Source organism: Microcaecilia unicolor, chromosome 2 (assembly GCF_901765095.1).
Source record: "Microcaecilia unicolor chromosome 2, aMicUni1.1, whole genome shotgun sequence".
In the NCBI taxonomy this organism is placed as follows: domain Eukaryota; kingdom Metazoa; phylum Chordata; class Amphibia; order Gymnophiona; family Siphonopidae; genus Microcaecilia; species Microcaecilia unicolor.
Window position 1 is genome coordinate 231,909,002 of NC_044032.1, and position 20,960 is coordinate 231,929,961.

The 20,960-nt window shown below is 42.7% G+C and overlaps 1 protein-coding gene across 4 annotated transcripts in view; it reads right to left on the bottom strand.

Moving 5' to 3' along the window:
• Positions 1 to 1,311: 1,311 nt before the first annotated feature.
• The window catches only part of UHRF2 (ubiquitin like with PHD and ring finger domains 2), a 414,897-nt gene continuing 395,248 nt past the window's right edge, over positions 1,312 to 20,960 (bottom strand). For all 4 annotated transcript variants that reach the window (XM_030193781.1, XM_030193779.1, XM_030193783.1 and 1 more), the window contains exons 15-16: positions 3,915 to 4,013; positions 1,312 to 2,377 (exon numbers count right to left, since the gene is read on the bottom strand). In XM_030193781.1, coding sequence (XP_030049641.1) covers positions 2,231 to 2,377; positions 3,915 to 4,013 — 246 coding nt within the window. In that variant the 3' untranslated portion in view covers positions 1,312 to 2,230. The remainder of the gene's footprint in view (positions 2,378 to 3,914; positions 4,014 to 20,960) is intronic.

Sequence of the window (20,960 nt, forward strand, 5' to 3'; positions counted from 1 at the left end):
AAGCATAAGCCCCCCCCCCCCCCCCCCAAACCTCAAAATGTACAAAAATCTGAAACTGAGTGAATTTCTTCAGGTTGGTGTTTGTACTTCTCCACTGCCATTTATTTATAAGAACTGGGAACACAGAGTAGGTTATGGATTGGTTAGCACAGCGGTTATCAACTGTTGCGTCACAACACACTAATGCAGGGGTGTGTGTCACAGGGTCAGCACACTAAGCATGGTCTCTCTTCACTTTCCTTCTACCCTTGTAATGCCAGTGTCTCTCCTTCGCCAACCCCTTCCCTGGCAGTCAAACCTCACCCTCTTCGCCGGCAGCGGCAATCATAGTGAACTGCCTGGGCCAACCCAAACCCCTGATGCAACTTCCTGTTTAAGCAAGGGTGGAACAGCTGCAGAAGAAAGGCTCTGGGTTGGCTGGGTTTGTTATGATTGCCGCTACCAGCAAAGAGGTGAGGTTTGACCACCAGGGGAGCGGGCTGGCAAAGGAGAGGCATTGGAGTCATGGGGGGTGGGGCTGAAGTCAGAAGAGGGTGAAGCTCTAGCTTGGCAAGGGGGGTAGCTGAAGTGCTGGAGAGCTCAGGGCAGAGGAGGGTGAGGTGCTGGTGTCAAGGGGGGGGCCCCTCAGGGCTGAAGAAAAGCGGCCAAATTAAGCTCAATTTTGAAGGTCATAAAAAGGGACGAGAAAGAAACTGGGACTTGTTCTCAGGCCCAAGACAATGCAAAAAAAAAAAAAAAGAAAATGTGAAGGGCAGAAAAAAACTAAGAAAATAATAAGAAAGGCAAAACAAGGGAAATAGTGAGGAAAACAAACCAAAATAAGCATTAAACATGCATGAGAAGGCACTCGAAATTCAAAGGAACTATGTGCTGAAGGGAGCCCGAAAAAAAAATGTCCAACCAGCTCTGCAGATAAAACGAGACTGAGGTACCCACGCTCGCACATCAGGCAGGAAGGCACATGTGTATGCACAGTGGGACGCTGCCAGAACTTTCCTAAAATTATGTGCACTAGGCACCGTCCACACTGAGCTCCACTGGATGATGTCATCCATATGTGAGAATGCACCAGGCTTCTTTGTCCTCAGAGAAAATCTCTCACCTACTACTCACCTGCTGAGCTCTCATTATTATAGACTGGGTTACAGAACACATTTCAAATTAACTTTTTTCCCATATGAAATGTTTTGTGAATATGATCTGGTTAACAATATTAAAATTTTTATATAGAATTTTAATTTTCAACTGTTTTACATACTGGCTTTTCTCCATAATAATTAAGATTACTTAAGCTACAAATCAGGACCATACAAGACAACAAATAAAGAACTGTTCTAAATCATAAAATATTTTAATGTATATTTTGGGGAATATACTGTATATAAAATTTAAATCACCATATGAAGCGATTTCAAACCCTCTCCAAGCTACAACTGCCTCCAGTTTGCAATGCTGTATAAGATGTATTATCACTGATACAAGACCCTACTAAAAGCATAGTTTTAACTAATACAAAAGTGGCTTGTTTTCATATGAATGTTTTTTTACACAACTAATGTCTTGATTTATCTCAAGTGCAAAAAACACAGATCACCTTACACTAATGTAGGAACAATGCATCCATATTGTTCTCATTAGTCATTAGTAGTCAACTTGCATAAGATACAAGAGAAAGCACAATGAAGCTCACAAAGGTAGACTACAAATCAGCTTGTTTTTGCAAAAAAAAAAAAAAAGAAAAGAAAAAAAGAAACCCCAGCATAATAGTAGAAAGGATACACAAAATTATGCACACCACAGAATCTGCTGTTCTTCAATCAAACGTTAAGTGCTCTCTCTATATAAAATCAAACCTTGTGGACCAGGCATAACTAATATGAGAGGCAGTGTGTTGCTTAACTTCAAATTGACCAATTTTGTTTTTTTCAGTCCTTAAAATGATTTTCCTCTGTCCTGAGGTAGTTAAACATCATTTATGTATCAGCTTAAGTTGATCAACCAGTGCTGAGGCTTTTGTTTGTTAACAGTACTTGTTGATGGGTAGAAACTACCTTCTGATGTTCAGACAGCTGAAAATTGGAGTTCACCACACAGGGAAGAGGGTTAGCTGCTTCAGAATGTGACATTTGTTTAGTCCTGTCACACATGTTGGTCCATTGTTGACTTTTCATTGTAAGTTTGTGTATGTTCTAAAAGTCAGTGGGAGAAAAAAATTCCACAGCTGAACATATCACCGTCCTTTGCTATAACCAGGGAAGAACTGGTCCAGCAGTGTCTGCAGAATCTTATTGGGCACCATGGTGTAGGACTTCCCAAGGTCGTAACGGCAGGCAGGGCAGGTGAAGACTTCAGCACGGAAGGAGCGTTGTAAGCAGCTCTGTTAAAAAAAAAAACCATTATTGTAGTTTCTCCTGTTTAAATTCATCCTCAGATATACTCCAGACAATTCTACCAGTAGTTCAAGCTCACAAGTAGGCGATAAAGAAAGGTCTAGCAGTAGTAGCACGTCATTCACTGCCCTGCCCAATCACTACTGAAAAAAAAAAAGAACCACCCCCCCCCCCCCCCCCAAAAGCTTGAATGTCAAATATTTTCTGCTCCAAATAACTATTATGTGGACTTGAATAGGATAGTAAGCTTTAGAGTCTAAGCAGAAAGCCTTTGTTCTTGCAACAGCATTTTGCTGGGAGATTGAAGTACGTCTAACTGCTAAGCTGAAATGTTGCCCCTAATTTTAGGGACTAGGGCCATGCCAATCAAACTTACTGTTGCCATACTGTAGCGCTGGTATGTTTGAGATGTTAAAGGCCAGCAGAGTAATTTTTCAATAGAATCTAATGTATTACCAAGTTTCTAGTTTGGACAAGGGAAAGTGTTTACTTAAACCTGATCTATCACTGGTCTGGGACCTCTCACATGCACTACAGGTTTATTAAAATCTGGACTACATTAGTCTGATCAAATTAATTTGGCCTATGTGGCAGTATCAGTATGTATGTCTACACTAACATAGGGAATATCCCACATTTATTATGAAAACAAAGTAGGCTACTATGTCTTTGAATCACTAACACGGTATATGACATTTCCTAATTTTCTGAACTACTTGTGAGCAATCTTTACTTGCCTACTGTATTTGCTAAGCAAACTATTGTATAAAAATGGTAGAGAGTTTGGAAGTGGGAGAAGAGGGTATTCAGGATCAGCATAGGAAAGAGAATTTACTCACATCTCTCCTCTCTACACTGATCTCTCACTCACACTCTACCCCCTTCAATTCCCCCATTCTCTCTCCACACCCCCTTTGATGTTCCAACTCTCCCCCACAGGTCCTTTGATAATGCCCTCAATTGCTCTTCCTTGCCCCCATCAATTTACTCACTATCTTTATGCCCCTCCCCCACCTGCTCACATATCCTTTGCTGCCCAATCCCCTTTGTTCTCTCATCATCTTATGTCCCTCTATTCCTCACTGACCTTCCTGACAACAGGAGGAAGAGTAGGCAATCATCAATAAATCATAAGTCATGTCCTCCCCCTCTACTTCAAGGCTGGAATGTCCTGCTTTAAACCATATGGTGGAAAGTAACACAGTCTGGCCAGAAGAATAAGGAATTATGTGGCCCAAGATGCCATGCTCTTGCCATGATTGCAATCCTTCACCTCTACCCCCTGCTGCTCAGGTCCTCTATTTCCTATAGCACTTCCACAAGAAAGTCTGCAGGAAGGGCTACATTTTGTGGCCTGTCCTGTACAACTGTAGAAGGCTGGGGGCCCTGCTTATATGTATAATCAAAACTATAACCAACCCATCCTACAAAGCAATAAGAAAATGCTTCCAATCGGGCTAAAATGTATTCAGAGCTTGGATTAACAAAACATGGAGTGGACAGAGCCTGAAAACTTCTACTTACTTTGCACACATTGTGCAGACACTCTGTCGTCACAGGCTGGTAAACCAATTCCTGGCAGCAGACGCACATAAAGGATTGTTCTACTTTCTTCAGAAATTTCTGATATGAATTAAAGGGGAAAAAAAAGTTTAACATTTGAAGGATAGAGGCCAAAAACAGCATAACAGATTAAACTTTCCTTTAGGAAACTTTGGTGTTTGGTAAATATGTAAAGATGCATGCTTTAAGTACTACATGGGTATAACTTCTTAGAAAAAGGCCCTAGTCTCAAAGCTTGTAGCCTTCCATAGGTATTTCTACCCAGCTATATTGATGCCATTTACTTCAACAAAATTAGTTTTTTTTTTTTCTTAACAATTTTTCTATACTTGAGCAATACAGAAACATAATAATACTGTAGCCGGTCTACACTGCACAGTGCATTGCGGTTAAGTAGGAAAAAGCTGAACAGGAGAAAGACATATAAAACGTACATGCTAACTTTTCTTTATAAGGCTTTGGCAAATTTTCAAAACAAAAGTATGCATGTGCTACTACTTTGAAAATTACCTAGGAAGTTATACCTCTATTTTGCAAGAACATGTTTTATGTAAATCCACATGCATACAGGTGAATTTTCAAAAAATATGCTTGTAAATATCAACTCATCTGTACCTCCATGTTCCCAAGATAGTCTCTGTTGAAACCACATAAAATTACACATAGTAACTTTATGTATATATCGAGCACATTGTTTTGCAAAGCTCTATTTCAGCATATATTTATTAGGATTTATTTACCGCCTTTTTGAAGGAATTCACTCAAGGCGGTGTACAGTAAGAATAGATCAAACATGAGCAGGAGGTAATTAGAGCAGTAAAAATATTCAAACAATAAAAATATGGCATGGTATGCTACTTGCAATGACAACACAATATGTACTAGAACATAGTTTAACATATACAGTGGGGGAAATAAGTATTTGATCCCTTGCTGATTTTGTAAGTTTGCCCACTGACAAAGACATGAGCAGCCCATAATTGAAGGGTAGGTTATTGGTAACAGTGAGAGATAGCACATCACAAATTAAATCCGGAAAATCACATTGTGGAAAGTATATGAATTTATTTGCATTCTGCAGAGGGAAATAAGTATTTAATCCCTCTGGCAAACAAGACCTAATACTTGGTGGCAAAACCCTTGTTGGCAAGCACAGCGGTCAGACGTCTTCTGTAGTTGATGATGAGGTTTGCACACATGTCAGGAGGAATTTTGGTCCACTCCTCTTTGCAGATCATCTCTAAATCATTAAGAGTTCTGGGCTGTCGCTTGGCAACTCGCAGCTTCAGCTCCCTCCATAAGTTTTCAATGGGATTAAGGTCTGGTGACTGGCTAGGCCACTCCATGACCCTAATGTGCTTCTTCCTGAGCCACTCCTTTGTTGCCTTGGCTGTATGTTTTGGGTCATTGTCGTGCTGGAAGACCCAGCCACGACCCATTTTTAAGGCCCTGGCGGAGGGAAGGAGGTTGTCACTCAGAATTGTACGGTACATGGCCCCATCCATTCTCCCATTGATGCGGTGAAGTAGTCCTGTGCCCTTAGCAGAGAAACACCCCCAAAACATAACATTTCCACCTCCATGCTTGACAGTGGGGATGGTGTTCTTTGGGTCATAGGCAGCATTTCTCTTCCTCCAAACACGGCGAGTTGAGTTCATGCCAAAGAGCTCAATTTTTGTCTCATCTGACCACAGCACCTTCTCCCAATCACTCTCGGCATCATCCAGGTGTTCACTGGCAAACTTCAGACGGGCCGTCACATGTGCCTTCCGGAGCAGGGGGACCTTGCGGGCACTGCAGGATTGCAATCCGTTATGTCGTAATGTGTTACCAATGGTTTACGTGGTGACAGTGGTCCCAGCTGCCTTGAGATCATTGACAAGTTCCCCCCTTGTAGTTGTAGGCTGATTTCTAACCTTCCTCATGATCAAGGATACCCCACGAGGTGAGATTTTGCGTGGAGCCCCAGATCTTTGTCGATTGACAGTCATTTTGTACTTCTTCCATTTTCTTACTATGGCACCAACAGTTGTCTCCTTCTCGCCCAGCGTCTTACTGATGGTTTTGTAGCCCATTCCAGCCTTGTGCAGGTGTATGATCTTGTCCCTGACATCCTTAGACAGCTCCTTGCTCTTGGCCATTTTGTAGAGGTTAGAGTCTGACTGATTCACTGAGTCTGTGGACAGGTGTCTTTCATACAGGTGACCATTGCCGACAGCTGTCTGTCATGCAGGTAACGAGTTGATTTGGAGCATCTACCTGGTCTGTAGGGGCCAGATCTCTTACTGGTTGGTGGGGGATCAAATACTTATTTCCCTCTGCAGAATGCAAATAAATTCATATACTTTCCACAATGTGATTTTCCGGATTTAATTTGTGATGTGCTATCTCTCACTGTTACCAATAACCTACCCTTCAATTATGGGCTGCTCATGTCTTTGTCAGTGGGCAAACTTACAAAATCAGCAAGGGATCAAATACTTATTTCCCCCACTGTAGATGAGTAAAAAAGTAGGAAGAATTAGAAGTAAGGTGATTGATTTGAAGAAAGTTGCACTACTACTGTTTTGCCTAATGTTTTTCAAAATGACCCCTGGATACACATCAGTTTGCTATAAAATAATATATCATACAATGATTGAGAGGGCCAGGAGCAGAAGCAGATTTGGTCACCTCCGGTGGCAGAAAAACCATGTTATAATTGTGACCCTTTGATAAAACATGAGATAGACCAGAGGTCGGCAACCTATGGTGCATGTGCCACAAGGACACGTCAAGTGGTTTTGTGTGGCATGCATGGTGGTTGTCAGGGTAGTGGGGAAATCAGTAATGTGCTTCCAGTCGCTGATACAGGACCACCAAACATGCTCAGTTTGTGAACTGAGGGGAATGCCAACATCAGCAAGTAGAAGCAGCACAGATTTCCCCGCAGCTCAGATAGCACTGGGAAGTCTGACAGATAAAATCTTCAGCTGGCAGGGCTTGGCATCCCTGCCAGCTATGGTATTAACTTTAATGTTCCTGCAGCTGGGGGGGGGGGGGGGGGGGGGGGAGTGTGATAGCACATTATTCATTCTCCATTCTATCTGGAAAAAGTGGCATGCACTGTAATTTGCCGACCCCTGAGCTACAGAAAGCACAAAGTAACAATGAGACTGGAAGGAAAAGTAGTTTTTGGCTCCATTTCTTTACAAGCTTGTGTGTGCTACAAGTGCAAATCAATTCCTTTGTCACAAGTCCACATATTCAAAGGGACAACCCACCTAACTCGAGGAACTAGGCAACTAGATCAGTCCCCTTGAAAGTTTATCCAGGCTGAATTAGCCAATTAGCTCTGATTTTTCAGCTGTAAACAGTTTAGATATTGCAATAGCTGGACTAAAAATCACCTATAGACTGATGACTCCCCTCCCTCCATTTCCCACCTGCAATATCTAATGAATTTCTCATTCTTTTTTCTCCTTTATACCAGAACTCCAATGTCTGCCCCCTTCCTCCCATTTACATATCTTCTACAATAGGCACTTAAATTCTGAAGGGTAGTATGTGAGAGAGCACTCCTGCTGCCACAAACCAGCTTGTTTTATTGGAGTACCGGTAGGCATTGCCATTCAGCAGGGGCAGCCTGAGCACATACATACTTTAAGCTGGTGAAGAGGGGAACTCTGTGGTACTGAAAATGCATATGCAGGGAGAGGAAAAGAGGCAATTCTGTGATTCATCAGGTGCTATAGATGAAATGGGAGGGAGTTTCTTTGGTATGATAATTTTCAAAGTTAATGCAGCGGGCTTTGATCCTGGCAACACAGGTTTGATTCCCACTATAGCTCCTTGTGACCTTGGGCAAGTCACTTAACCCTCTGTTTACCCAGGTACAAAAACTTGGATTGTAAGCCCTCTAGGGACAGAGAAAGTACCTGTATATGTGTACAGTGCTGTGTACATCTAGGAGCACTATAGAAATGATTATTATTAGTAGTAGTAAAATTGTTCCACTCTCTTACTGCTCAATGCCTCTTTTACAGTACATTTTGTAAAGTCTGTTTATATTTTATAGAGCTAAATATACTGGTGATCCCACCCCCCACCCCCCAAATTACATCTTTTTAAACTGTTATAGATGGGTACTTCAATGTATGTAGCAAAAGATATGATAAGATACCACCATCAGCACTCTGATTAAAGAAAACGCTTTCCCCGTCCCAAAATAAACATAGCTTTAGCTACAGGAGATCCCGGGGGACTACTGAGATTAGAAGCTGCCTTTGCTTCTGGGTGAACATGGCCTGTGGGTACTGCTGTTTCAGAAATTGTGACTTTTAAAATCTGCATGGGGACAGAGACTACAGATTGAATTACAAAACTTCAAGTTTAAATTATTCCCTTCTTCCCTCCCGAACTCCCACCCATCCACCAAGGTACATACTTTGATTTACAGATTACCCCTAATAAGCGAACCAGACAGACATTTTTCACTACGGTTAATTAGTGATTTCAAAAAAGAGAGTAATCAGACTTAATAAATATATGATTAAAGTCCCCTTGCAAGTCAAACAAATACGAAATAAATGTGAAAGTCTTTACATTAACAAAATTAACTCACTGCACTCAAAGTACTGCCACTCTCATAACCTGGTTCATAGAGCTACATAGAGCCTTACTTCTAGCTTGAGCATACTCTAATATCTCATCATTGACTAACCTTCCATAAACTTATGTTTGTAAATGTGCATACATAATAATTAAAAATGAACACTTAACTTCTGGCTCAAACTGAATGTCTATTAACTGATGGTGATCAGCGATACGCAGAGTTACTGCTGCATCAGACAAATTGGACCTTTACATCACTATTCATTTAGCAATCAACAACTCAACAATACTAGAATGTAGAGTCCAGCAGTGAAAGGGGGGGGGGGGGGGGGGGTGGGGGAATCCAATCTTTTGCACTGTGCCACATGTATCAAGCAGCTGATGAGTGGTTAACTTATATTTAATAAATTTGCTATACCACCTTCATTACTAGACATCAAGGCAGCTTACAACAACTTTATCCAAAATCAGAAAAGAGGGGGAAAAGATATGCTCATAAAGAGGATGGAAGAAACAGAAGGGAAGACAGGGATATTCACAGCAACTACGATCCAGGAATTTCTGCCAAATGCAAAATAGAAGAGTCAGGTTTTCGCTACAGCTTTAAATTTGAGGTAGGAGTTTTCAGTCCTAAATTCATGTAGTACAGTTTAGAATACTGGGGCTAAGTCATCTTAAGCTTTATCCTCGAGATGCAAATAGAAATTTATCCTGTGCAGATCTAAGAGATCATGATGGATTATATGAGTTAAGCAGAGATGCCACGAAGATATGGAAACCAGTATTGTGAGCATAAACATAATTCTTGCAATAATGAGAAGCCAGTGCTGATCTTTCAGAAATGGGTAACAAATCTGATTTTTTGGTTCCGAATAGAAGCTTTACCAGTGTGGTGAATAAGCTGACTCTGGTATTTGAAAGTCAGGCTGACATAATGTTGTAATAATAGATATCAGGGCATTGAGAGAACTGTGATCAACAACTGTTCTCAAGGAACAAACTGTTCTCAAAGGGTAGAGAACCTTCTTGGTCAGAGAAGAAATTTGAAGGCCAAGAGTAAGTTGGCTATCAAAAATGAAGCCAAAAATAATGACAGCCTCCTTCAATGATGCTCTTGGCATGAATGGGATAGATTTCTGGCAAGAGAACCAGATGTCTTCTGATTTTTGTGGCTAAGAGCCAGTGGCGTAGCCAGAAGGCAATTTTTGGGTGGGCCAACAAGTCAGATGGGTGGACACCAGGGTTGCCAACTTTTTGAAATTTAAATCTTGCCACCTGATGCCCCACCCAATGCTCCCACCTCTACCCCACTCCCAATAACTTCAATGAGGGTAGCAGTGCAGGCTTCAGTGACTAAAGGCCACATTGAGGGCTAGGGGGAAGTACAAGAGATTGCACTATTCACATACGTAGCCTTTCCCCCAATGGGTGCAGAGCAGAGTTAAGACATTTCCCCATAAAACTCACCGTAATCTCAACAGCCACCATATATATAGTAAATAAAACAATCTTTAAAACAAAATGTCACTCATAACCTAGGGCAAATCTACGATGCCAGCACTAACTTCCAAAACAAGGATCCTACCTAAGAAAAAGGCATTGCCTTACATATTACAGAGGGGCCCTAAAATATCAATACATCTATTGGGAAAACTGAACAAACCAAACTTACTACAGAAGGCTACATAGAAAATTCATGCTAACAGAATACCTCAATCACACATGGAACAAAAATGCTAAATATAGAATTATTGACTACAAATTATAAAAATAACCAAAACCCCAGGAAGCCAGACCTTGCATGCAATACAATACCAGAAAACCAGAAAGAAATGCATTTCCTCCTGTGCAAAATATAAAGATAGTACGTGACAGGGATGGTGTTAGAGGAGTGCAACTGGAGCAATTGCTGTTGGTCCCCTGGCCAGAGAGAACCACACGCATGATAGAAGCTGAAGGCAGTGCAGCCTGGTGGTGGGTTTTGGGGTTCCCTCCCAAATTTATGGCCTGGGCTCCAGCCATGTCTAACACCATCTCTGGCAAGATGTACATTCCAAATCTGACATATTCTAAATAGAAAATAAAATTATTTTTCTACCTTTTGTTGTCTGGCTATTTTATTTTTCAAATCAGCTTGGTCCTAGTCTCTGGTTTCTTCTTTCCTCTGTCTTAACACACTCACCACAGTCTCCTGTCTATTTGTCATGTCTTCTCTCTCCATGTCCACCATCCATCTCCCATCTGTGTCCCCATGGTTCCTTGTCCAGTATTTCCACTATGTTCAAATTCCTGCATCCATCACCCTTTTATCCCCTACCCCTGTGTCCAGCATCATCCCTTGTGTCCCTATGCCCTCCCATGTCCAGTACTTATTCTCCCCTATCTCTAGTATCTCTCCCTTGTGTCCATATATCCCTCCCTCCCAGTGTCCAGCATGGCCTCGCTATTCCCAAATTCTTCCTCCTCCTCCTCCCCACCCCCCACCCGGTCAGGCATTGCCATTCCCATATAGCATCTCACATCTGTTTCTGTATTTCCCCTTTCTCCCTCACCCACACCAATGTCTCTCTCTCTTCTGCGATCCCACCTAATCAGCTTCTCTCTTTCCAGCTTTTAAAAAGCTCTTTCTTCCTCTGAGTTAAAAATGTGTCTGCCTCTTTCTTCATCCCCTTGACCTGTCATCTTTCTCCCCTCTAATCTCTCCCCCTGGTACAGCAATTATGTTCCTTCCCTCAAGCCCCCCCCCCCGATCTAGCACCTCTCTCCCTTCCTTCCAAACTGCCCCCGCATACAGGTTCAGCAACTTACTTCCTTTCCTCCAGCCTCTCCCTTTGTAGGTCCAGCACATCTCTTCCTTCCCTCCATTGTCCTCCCAATATTGCAAGTCCAGCACCTCTCTCTCGTGCCTCCAGCCCCCCCCCCCTGAGTCCAGCACCTCTGTCCCTTGCCTCCAGTCAGTTACTCCCCCCTTTTGCAGGTCCCAAGCCTCTCTCCTTTCCCTCCAGCCAGTTAGCCTTCTCCCCCCCCTTGCAGGTCCTGAACCTCTCTCCTTTCCCTTTGGCCTCCAGCCGCCGCCGCGGTGCAGCCACTGTCTTCCAGCCCGCCCCGCTCCCACCCTGCAGGTACAGCCACTCACTCCCAGCCCGCCCCGGCCCCGCAGGTCAACATTACTCTGGCCTTTTTCCTCCCTCATTCTCACTGCGCTGCTTAAGGGCACCAGCCGACAGTGATTCTCAAATGGAGACCCCTTCCCTCTGCCGCGATACGCTCTCTCTGTCGCAACTTCCTGTTTCTGAGAAGGCGGATCGTTGCAGAGTGAAGGCTCCGGATTGGTTCTCTGTGAATCGCTGCCGTCCGCCACTCTTAATTTAGACTAGGTGATTCGAGGCGGGGCGGGGTGAGGGAGGGAAAAGATGATTCACGTCCTCAGCCACCGCTCGGATCTTTGCAGAGGGAAGGCTCTGGACTGAAGTTGATCGCTGAATCTCTGCTGGCCAGCGAGAGCTCTTAATTTAAACTAGACGCTCGCGGTGGGGGTGAGGGAGGGAAAGACGATCCGGATCCACTATTTTTAGGTGGGCCTTGGGTGGAAATGGGTGGGCCTGGGCCCACCCAGGCCCACCCGTGGCTACGCCCCTGCTAAGAGCAGAATCCACTGACCACTGCTGTTTCAGTGCTATATCTATCTGAAACTAGATTGCTTTAGATGAAAGATTATTAATGTGACCCAGGAAGTCAATGAGTTGTCACTATTTTCTCAACAACTTTACCAATAAATTGAGAGGAGTGAAGGGTCAAAACTGCTTTTTTTTTTTTTTTTTTAAAGTAAAAGGCAAATCTTAACTTTTTATAAACAGGCCCTGTTGCAGGCTGTGGATAAAGGGTGACAAGTTCAGAGAAGAATTTTTGAGCAGGTAATAGAAAATTGATTTCCTGAAAAGGCTGAACCACTGACCAAATTCAGGTTTTTGTCCAGGGACATAAGATACCAGATTAAAAGTGAAGAATATACTGATAATGAACAGAGTTTGAAGGAGAGTCCAAATGATAAATCAAAATGATCCCTAGTGTCCAGGGGCACAGCCGGGGGGGGGGGGGGGTGTCCTCAGGGGGGCTTGGGTCCCCACCCATTTTGGCCTCAAGCCCCCTCTCTTTAATGGCTGGCAGTATGCAAAAGCCCCGCCAGCTGAAGAGGTCTCCTGTGAAAATCTCTGCACATGCAAAACCTCTGCACATGCCACAAGAGCAGTGCTCAAGTTGAAGGGCACACTTAGCCACTGACGCCGGTACTCTTGCACCTACTCAGTTAAGTCACTGAACTAAGTATGCATGGGAGTGCTGGTGTTGGCAGTTGAAGTGCACCCGTTGACTTAAGGGCTGCTCTGGTGGCATGTGTGTGTGAGTTGCGTTGGGACTTGCGCAGGAGACCTCTTTGGCTGGTGGGACGGGCATCTCTGCCAGCAAAGGTATGGGTTTAATGTGCAGGAGGAGAGGGGAATACATGGCCTCCTCAGCCCACCTCTGTCCCCCCCCCCCCCCCAAAAAAAATGTTCTGGCTACACCCCTGCTAGTGTCAGTACATGTAGAAGTCTAACTTGGCCTGTAAGTAAGTATATTATGCCATACTTTGTATTGTTTTTTGAATGTTTTTACTGCTTTGTCTATTGCTAATGCTTGATTTATTCTTATTGTACACTGCCTTGAATGAATTCCTTCAAAAAGGTGGTAAATAAATCCTAATAATACATAAGTAATAATTATCTTGTTGGCAAAGTGAAAGGCACATGCTGTCTTACACTTACTGGTAAAAATTATTCTTTTCCTCACCTAAAAAAATGATGCTGTGGTAATGGAAAGTTAAAATTCTGTGCTTTCAGAAAATAAATAACTTAGAAATTAGCTTTGAAGCTGAATGTAGGTTTAGCTAACTGCAAGCTTGATCATGCTGTGTTTTAATGGAAGAAAAAAATCTGTTTTCTGTAAAAACAAGAGAGGTAGCTCTTCTCTTTCTATATTGATCAAGGTCTCCATTTGATGTTGGCTTTTTTCGTTACCCATTGTTGCTTTAAAGGGAAACATTCACAATGTCTGGCGATCTCAAGGTCCTGCAGATGGAGGAGAATGTCCTCAAGTTCCTTGCTGCTGGAACCTATTTAGGAAGCACAAACCTTGATTTCCAAATGGAACAATAAATCTACAAGAGGAAGAGTGATGGTGTTTACAGCAACAACCTGAAGCACACTTGGAAGAAACTGTTTCTAGCTGCCCGTTTTCCATTCCTTTCCTGATAATAATACCTAACATTCTATTTGCTTTCTTAGCCGCCGCACACTGGCAGAGGGTTTCAATGTATCATCAGTGAGATCCCTTTTCCATTTCGGTGACTCCTAAAGTGGAACCTGCATCATGTAGTTATGCTTCAGGTTTCTATTTCCCATATGCACCACTTTGCACTTGCTCACATTAAACGTCGTCTGATATTTAGATGCCCAGTCTTGTAAGGTCCTCTTGTGTCACCAGCAAATTTAATTACCTCATTAGTTACTCCCATCTCTAGATTTTACAAATATATTAAAAAGCAGCAGTCCCAGCACAGACTCCTGGGGAACCCACTATCTACCCTTCTCCATTGGGATACTGACCATTTAACTCTACTCTCTGTTTTCTATCTTTTAAACACCGTTTTTAATCCACAATAGGATACTACCTCCTATCCCACAACTCAAATTTCCTCTGGAGTCTTTCATGAGTTACTTTGTCAAACATTTTTTCAAAATCCAGATACACTATCACCAGCTCACCTTATCCACATGTTTGTTCACCCCTTCAAAGAAATGTATATATTGGTGAGGCAAGATTTCCCTTCACTAAATCCATGTTGGCTTTGTCTCATTAATCCACGCTTTGAATATGGTCTGTAATTTTGTTCTTTATAATAGTCTCTCCATTTTCCCAGCACCGACGTCAGGCTCACCGGTCTATAATTTCCCGGATCACATATGGAACCTTTTTATTAAAAATTGGCATTACATTGGCCACCCTCCAATCTTCTGATACCGATGCTTGATTTTCAAGATTGGATTACATATTACTAATAGTTCCCACAAGTTCATTTTTCAATTTTATCAGTACTCTGGAATGAATACCATCAGGTCCAGGAGAATTGCTACTCTTCAATTTGCAAGATTGCCCCATTACATCCCCCAGGTTTATAGAGATTTAATTCAGTTTCTCTGACTCATCAGCTTTGAATACCATTTCTAGCAGCAGTATCTCTCCAGATCTTCCTCGGTGAAGACCAAAGCAAAAAATTCATTTAATCTCTCCACTATGGCTTTGTCTTCCCTAAGTGCCCCCTTTCCTTCCCCTAGGTCTCTAGCAGTCCAACCGATTCTTTTGCTAGATTCTTGCTTTTAATATACCTAATTTTTTTTTAACTACATAGTAACATAATAGATGACGGCAGAAAAAGACCTGCATGGTCCATCCAGTCTGCCCAACAGATAAATTCATATGTGTATACCTTACCTTGATTTGTACCTGTCTTTTCAGGGCACAGACCGTATAAGTCTGCCCAGCAGGATTCCCCACTCCCAACCACCAGTCCCGCCTCCAATCACCGGGTCTGGCACAGACAGTATAAGTCTGCCCTCCACTATCCTCGCCTCCCAACCACCAACCCCTCCTCCCCCAACCTGCTCCGCCACCCAATTTCGGCTAAGCTTCTGAGGATCCATTCCTTCTGCACAGGATTCCTTTATGTATATCCCACGCATGTTTGAATTCCGTTACCGTTTTCATCTTCAACCACCTCCCGTGGGAGGGCATTCCAAGCATCCACCACCCTCTCTGTGAAAAAATACTTCCTGACATTTTCGTGAGTCAGCCCCCCTTCAATCTCATTTCATGTCCTCAAGTCGTTCTAACCGCCTTCCCATCTCCGGAAAAGATTTGCTTGCGGATTAATACCTTTCAAATATTTGAACGTCTGTATCATATCACCCCTGTTCCTCCTTTCCTCCAGGGTATACATGTTCAGGTCAGCAAGTCTCTCTTCATACGCCTTGGAACGCAATTCCCATATTTCCCACATATGATCCAGCTGTCCCAGTCTCTTTAGTCATTGGTCCATTTCCCATTTTCCCTTATACTTTATTGATTACATTGGGATTCTGTTGTCCATCCACCTAGCTGGATTCCTTTCCCTGTCTTATTATTTTCAGTCAACTCCTTCTTCCATTTTCTGAAGGATTTCCTTTAGCTCTAATAGCTTCCTTCACCTCACTTTTTAACCATGCCGGATGTTTGGTCTTCCTTCCTCGTTTTTAATACAACAGAATACAGTTGAACAGCATCCATGTCTGATGTAAATTTTGATCTTCGCAGCTGCTCCTCTAGTTTTTTTTTCACTTCTCATTTTATCATAGTCTCCTCTTTGAAAGTTAAATGCTAACGTATTGGATTTCCTGTGTGTAGTTACTCCAAAGCTGACATCAAAGCTGATCATATGATCACTTATCAAGCGGCACCAGCACCATTACCTCCTGCACCAGATCATGCGCTCCTTCTCTTGTTGGCTCCTGTACCAGCTGCTCCATAAAGCAGTCCTTGATTTGTCAGGAATTTTATCTCCCTAGCATGCCCTGATATTACATTTACCCAGTCACCATCGGGGTAATTGAAATCGCCCATTATTATTGTGTTCCCCAGTTTGTTAGCCTCCCTAATTTCTGATAACATTTCTATATCTGTCTGTTCATCCTGGATTGGCCGCTGTCGTGGACAAGATGCTGGGCTCGATGGACCCTTGGTCTTTTCCCAGTATGGCAATTACTTATGTACACTCCTATCACTATCCTTTTCCCCTTTACACATGGAATTTCAATCCATAGGGATTCAAAGATGTGTTTTGTTTCCTACAGAATTTTCAATCTATTTGATTCAAGAGGCCCTCCTTAACATACAAAACAATCCCTCTACTAATTTTATCCACCCTATGACTACGATATAATTTGTACCCTGGTATGACAGTGTCCCCACTGGTTATCATCCTTCCATTGTGGATATCCTGAAAAGCCGACTTGCTGGGGTGCCTCCAGGCCCAGGTTGGCCATCACTGGCCTAGGCATCAATTTGATAAGAAAAGTTAGGTGGGAACACTTGACATTCAGTAGCCAATACCACTATACACACTTGATGTAATTTTCTGAAAGTTTCTTAGTTACCACTGTCATGTTTATATATATATATATATTTTTTTTTTTTGGGGGGGGGGGGGGGGGGGGGGGGGGGGGGCGGGGAAATCCTATCAAGGTCAAATTTAAGTAAAAAGTAGTTCTGATCATGATAGTGGGACAGTGGCAGGAAGGTCTTATATTATATACCAATCTAGCAGGAGCTGCAGAAGAGAAAAAGTAAATTATTGATTTAAATATCTCACTCATTTCATAATTTTACCAAATTAACTGCTAAAATGGCTACATTTTATTCAGTCCTTATCACATCAAACTGTTGTTTAAATATCAAACTCATGCTCAAAATGCTTACTCAAATCCTTGTTAATGTTAATAATCCTGAACTACTTCTGTGTATCAAATGTGTATTGTTCACGCATTTCAAAGGCTGTATAGAACTGTACACACAGACTGATCTTACTCAAAAACTGGAAGATTACTAATAAAAATTATTTTAAAAGGTGGTATTTCTACTTTCCTTTTACCATAGACACATTCGCGATACAGCCTCTGAATTGGCCTATGAGAGACTGGCAAAAGAGTGGTCATCAGAGTTAGGCACCGTTGTGCCAACTCATATTTTTCAGGAACATGTTCTAAAAATGAGAAACAAACTAATTTACCTGGTGTTGGGAATTACAATATAAGTTTGCGTTGAGCATGCATATAGCGCCGAGAAGGGCTTTCCACATGGGGTTATCCCCGGCGGGGGAATGCCCAAAATGCAATAAAGTAGGTGCAAACCCTAGGACATATGTTCTGGACCTGTCCATACATCAAACCTTCTGGAGACAACTTTTACGAATAACTTCATCCTGTGGGGGATAACCTGGATGCAGGACTGCCAGCTATTATTTGGACATTATAGACTAACCAAACAGGCGTCCAATGGTTTTAAAGAATACATCAATCGAACAATTATTGTGGCCAAAAAAAAGTGATTTTGCTGGAGTGGCTTTCAAGGAAGGCCCCAACCATGCAGCAATGGAGAACCCAGATGATACAACTCAGAGAATGGAGAGACTAGAAATATCACAGATGGGCAGCAAGAGACACAAGTCATTTGAGAAGCGATGATCAGCATTCTGGCAAACCCTAACACCATCACAAGGAGCTATCTGTTAACTTTTAACACACTGGGAAGGTTGGTGAGAGAGTAAGGAATGATTTCATAATTTGATAGAACCCTGAGACGATGGGAGCCTGGGGATCAGACTTGTGTTCAAGTGAAAGGGAGGGAGGTGAGAGGAGGGGGGGGGGGAAGGGAAGGGGGGAGGCGTTAGAAAATTAGAAAAGTTAAAGCTTCCTTTTGTTGAAGTTGAATGCTTTATATAATGCTAAGTAGGCCTGATTATGGTATAACTTAAACTTGTTGTGACTAATGGAAAGTTATATAACGGCACTGTAATGTTACAATGGCTTCAATAAAAAAACATTGAATAATAAAAGGTGGTATTTCTGGTTATCTGATGCCAGATGGTTTTCTGGCTGGCTGTGGTCTGGAGGTGAATTTGCTCAAAACCAGAGCTCTTTTTGTTACTTGGATAGAACCTTTGTCCCTCCTTCTGTGATGGCTAGCCGATGAAGATATTATTGTGTGTCCTGAAATCCAGTACCTTGGGCTGTTTTTTGGATACCTGGCTATAGTTTTACATATCTTGTTGCTACTTTAATTTGGAATGATTTTTATAAATTTAAAGTGCTGTGGGTGTCTGCATCCTGTTTTGGATGCTGCAGACTTTTGTGCAGTCTCCATGGTCTGCATATGAGGAAATGATAAGGGGATGGAACTCCTCTCAAATGAGGAAAGGATAAGGGGATGGAACTCCTCTCATATGAGGAAAGGTTAGTGCTACATGCAGTTGCATGGCTCATATTAGACACTGGCATGTCAGACCATGTTACCCCTGTACTGATTCGTTTACATTAGCTGCCTGTAAATCAGTGTATATAGTATAAAATTCTTACATTATTAAGTCTCACCAAACTCTTCTTAATGAGTGCATACGCTCACTTCTAGGCACAACATGCAAATGTTTGTCCATTATGGTTTATTGTTTTTCTATACTGAAACTATTTACATAGCAAGTCAGATTGGTTTACAATATTAAAAACAAGCACATCTGTGCTTTCAGTTTACCTTTGCATTGGCCCCATTATTAGATGGTACACTATCCCTAACTCATAAGCAAGCCTTTTTAACGTTAAGCACTGTGCTGTGGAATTCATTGCCACATGCTATGTAGGTGTGAGATATTAGGAATTTCACAAGCTATGGAAGATACATTTATTCAGAGAAGCATATTCTGTTAGACTTTGACAATCTCTGTTTTTTTAATGTTATCTTGATGTCTTATTTTTGTGGATAGGAGTTCTTGTATTGTTGGCTTTATGGTAACCTGCCCTGACCATGAAAATTCGGCAGTCCTATAAATGTATCAATAATAAATAAATAGGTAAGAATTTATGCTTTGTTTCATCATAAAAAGCTCAACACTCTGAGAAGCCAAGAATGGTGAAACAGTGGCCAATGCTAGCAGGGTGAAGATCGTAAGGGTGATCACTAAAGAAAATGCAATGGTGATCACACACTTCTTTTGAAGAAAATTAAAGTTAAGTTTTGATTATTTAGATTTGATAAAAAGTATGAAGATATGGATTATGACATTAAATCACAATTTTTTTTTTTTTTAGATTACTGATGTATAAAACTACTACTACTACTATTTAACATTTCTAAAGCGCTACCAGGGTTACCCAGCGCTGTACATCTACAAAGAAGGACAGTCCCTGCTCAAAGGAGCTTACAATCTAAAGGACAAAAAGTGCAAGTCAATCAAATTGGGGGCAGTCTAGATTTCCTGGATAGAGGTACAATGGTTAGGTGCCGAAAGCGACATTGAAGAAGTGGGCTTGAGCAAGGATTTGAAGATAGGCAGGGAGGGGGCTTGGCGTATGGGCCTCAGGGAGTTTATTCCAAGCATAGAGTGAGGCGAGGCAGAAAGGGCGGAGCCTGGAGTTGGCGGTGGTGGAGAAGGGTACTGAGAGGAGAGATTTGTCCTGTGAGCAGAGGTTATGGGTAGGAGCGTAAGGGGAGATGAGGGTAGAGAGGTAATGAGGGGGCTGCAGATTGAGTGCATTTGTAGGTTACTAGGAGAAGCTTGAACTGTATGCGGTACCTGATCGGAAGCCAGTGGAAGTGACTTGAGGAGAGGGTTGATATGAGCATATCGGTCTAGGCGGAAGATAAGACGGGCAGCAGAGTTCTGAACGGATTGAAGGGGGGATAGATGGTTAAGTGGGCGGCCAGTGAGGAGTAGGTTGCAGTAGTCAAGGTGAGAGGTGATGAGAGAGTGGATGAGAGTTCGGGTGGTGTGCTCGAGAGGAAGGGGCGAATTTTGCTGATGTATAGAGAAAGAAGCGACAGGTCCTTGCTGTCTGCTGGATATGGGCAGAGAAGGAGAGGGAGGAGTCGAAGATGACTCCGAGGTTGCGGGCAGATGAGACAGGGAGGATGAGGGTGTTGTCGAGTGAATATAGAGAGTGGAGGGAGAGGAAAAGTGGGTTTGGGTGGAAAGACAATGAGCTCGGTCTTGGCCATGTACAGTTTCAGGTGGCGGTTGGACATCCAGGCGCAATGTCGGATAAGCAGGCTGATACTTTGGCCTGGGTTTCCACAGTGATTTCTGGTGTGGAGAGGTAAAGCTGGGTGTCGTCAGCATAAAGATGGTATTGGAAACATGAGATGAGATCAGCGAGCCCAGGGAAGAGGTGTAGATTGAAAAAAAGAAGGGGTCCAAGGACAGATCCCTGAGAACGTACTCTGAAGGTATGGTGGGAGAGATAAGAGGAGAACCAGGAGAGGACAGAGCCCTGGAAACCCAAATGAGGATAGTGCAGCAAGAAGTAAATTATGATTGACAGTGTCAAAAGCGGTGGAGAGGTCGAGGAGGATGAGGATGGAGTAGTGACCTTTGGATCTGGCAAGGAACAGGTCATTACAGACTTTAGTGAGTTCCGTTTCTGTCGAGTGTAGAGGCGAAAACCGATTGAAGCAGATCGAGGATGGCATGAGAGGAGAGAAAATCAAGGCAGCGGCTGTGAACGGCGCGTTCAAGTATCTTGGAGAGGAAGGGTAGGAGGGAGATGGGGGCGGTAGTTGGAAGGACAGGTAGGGTCT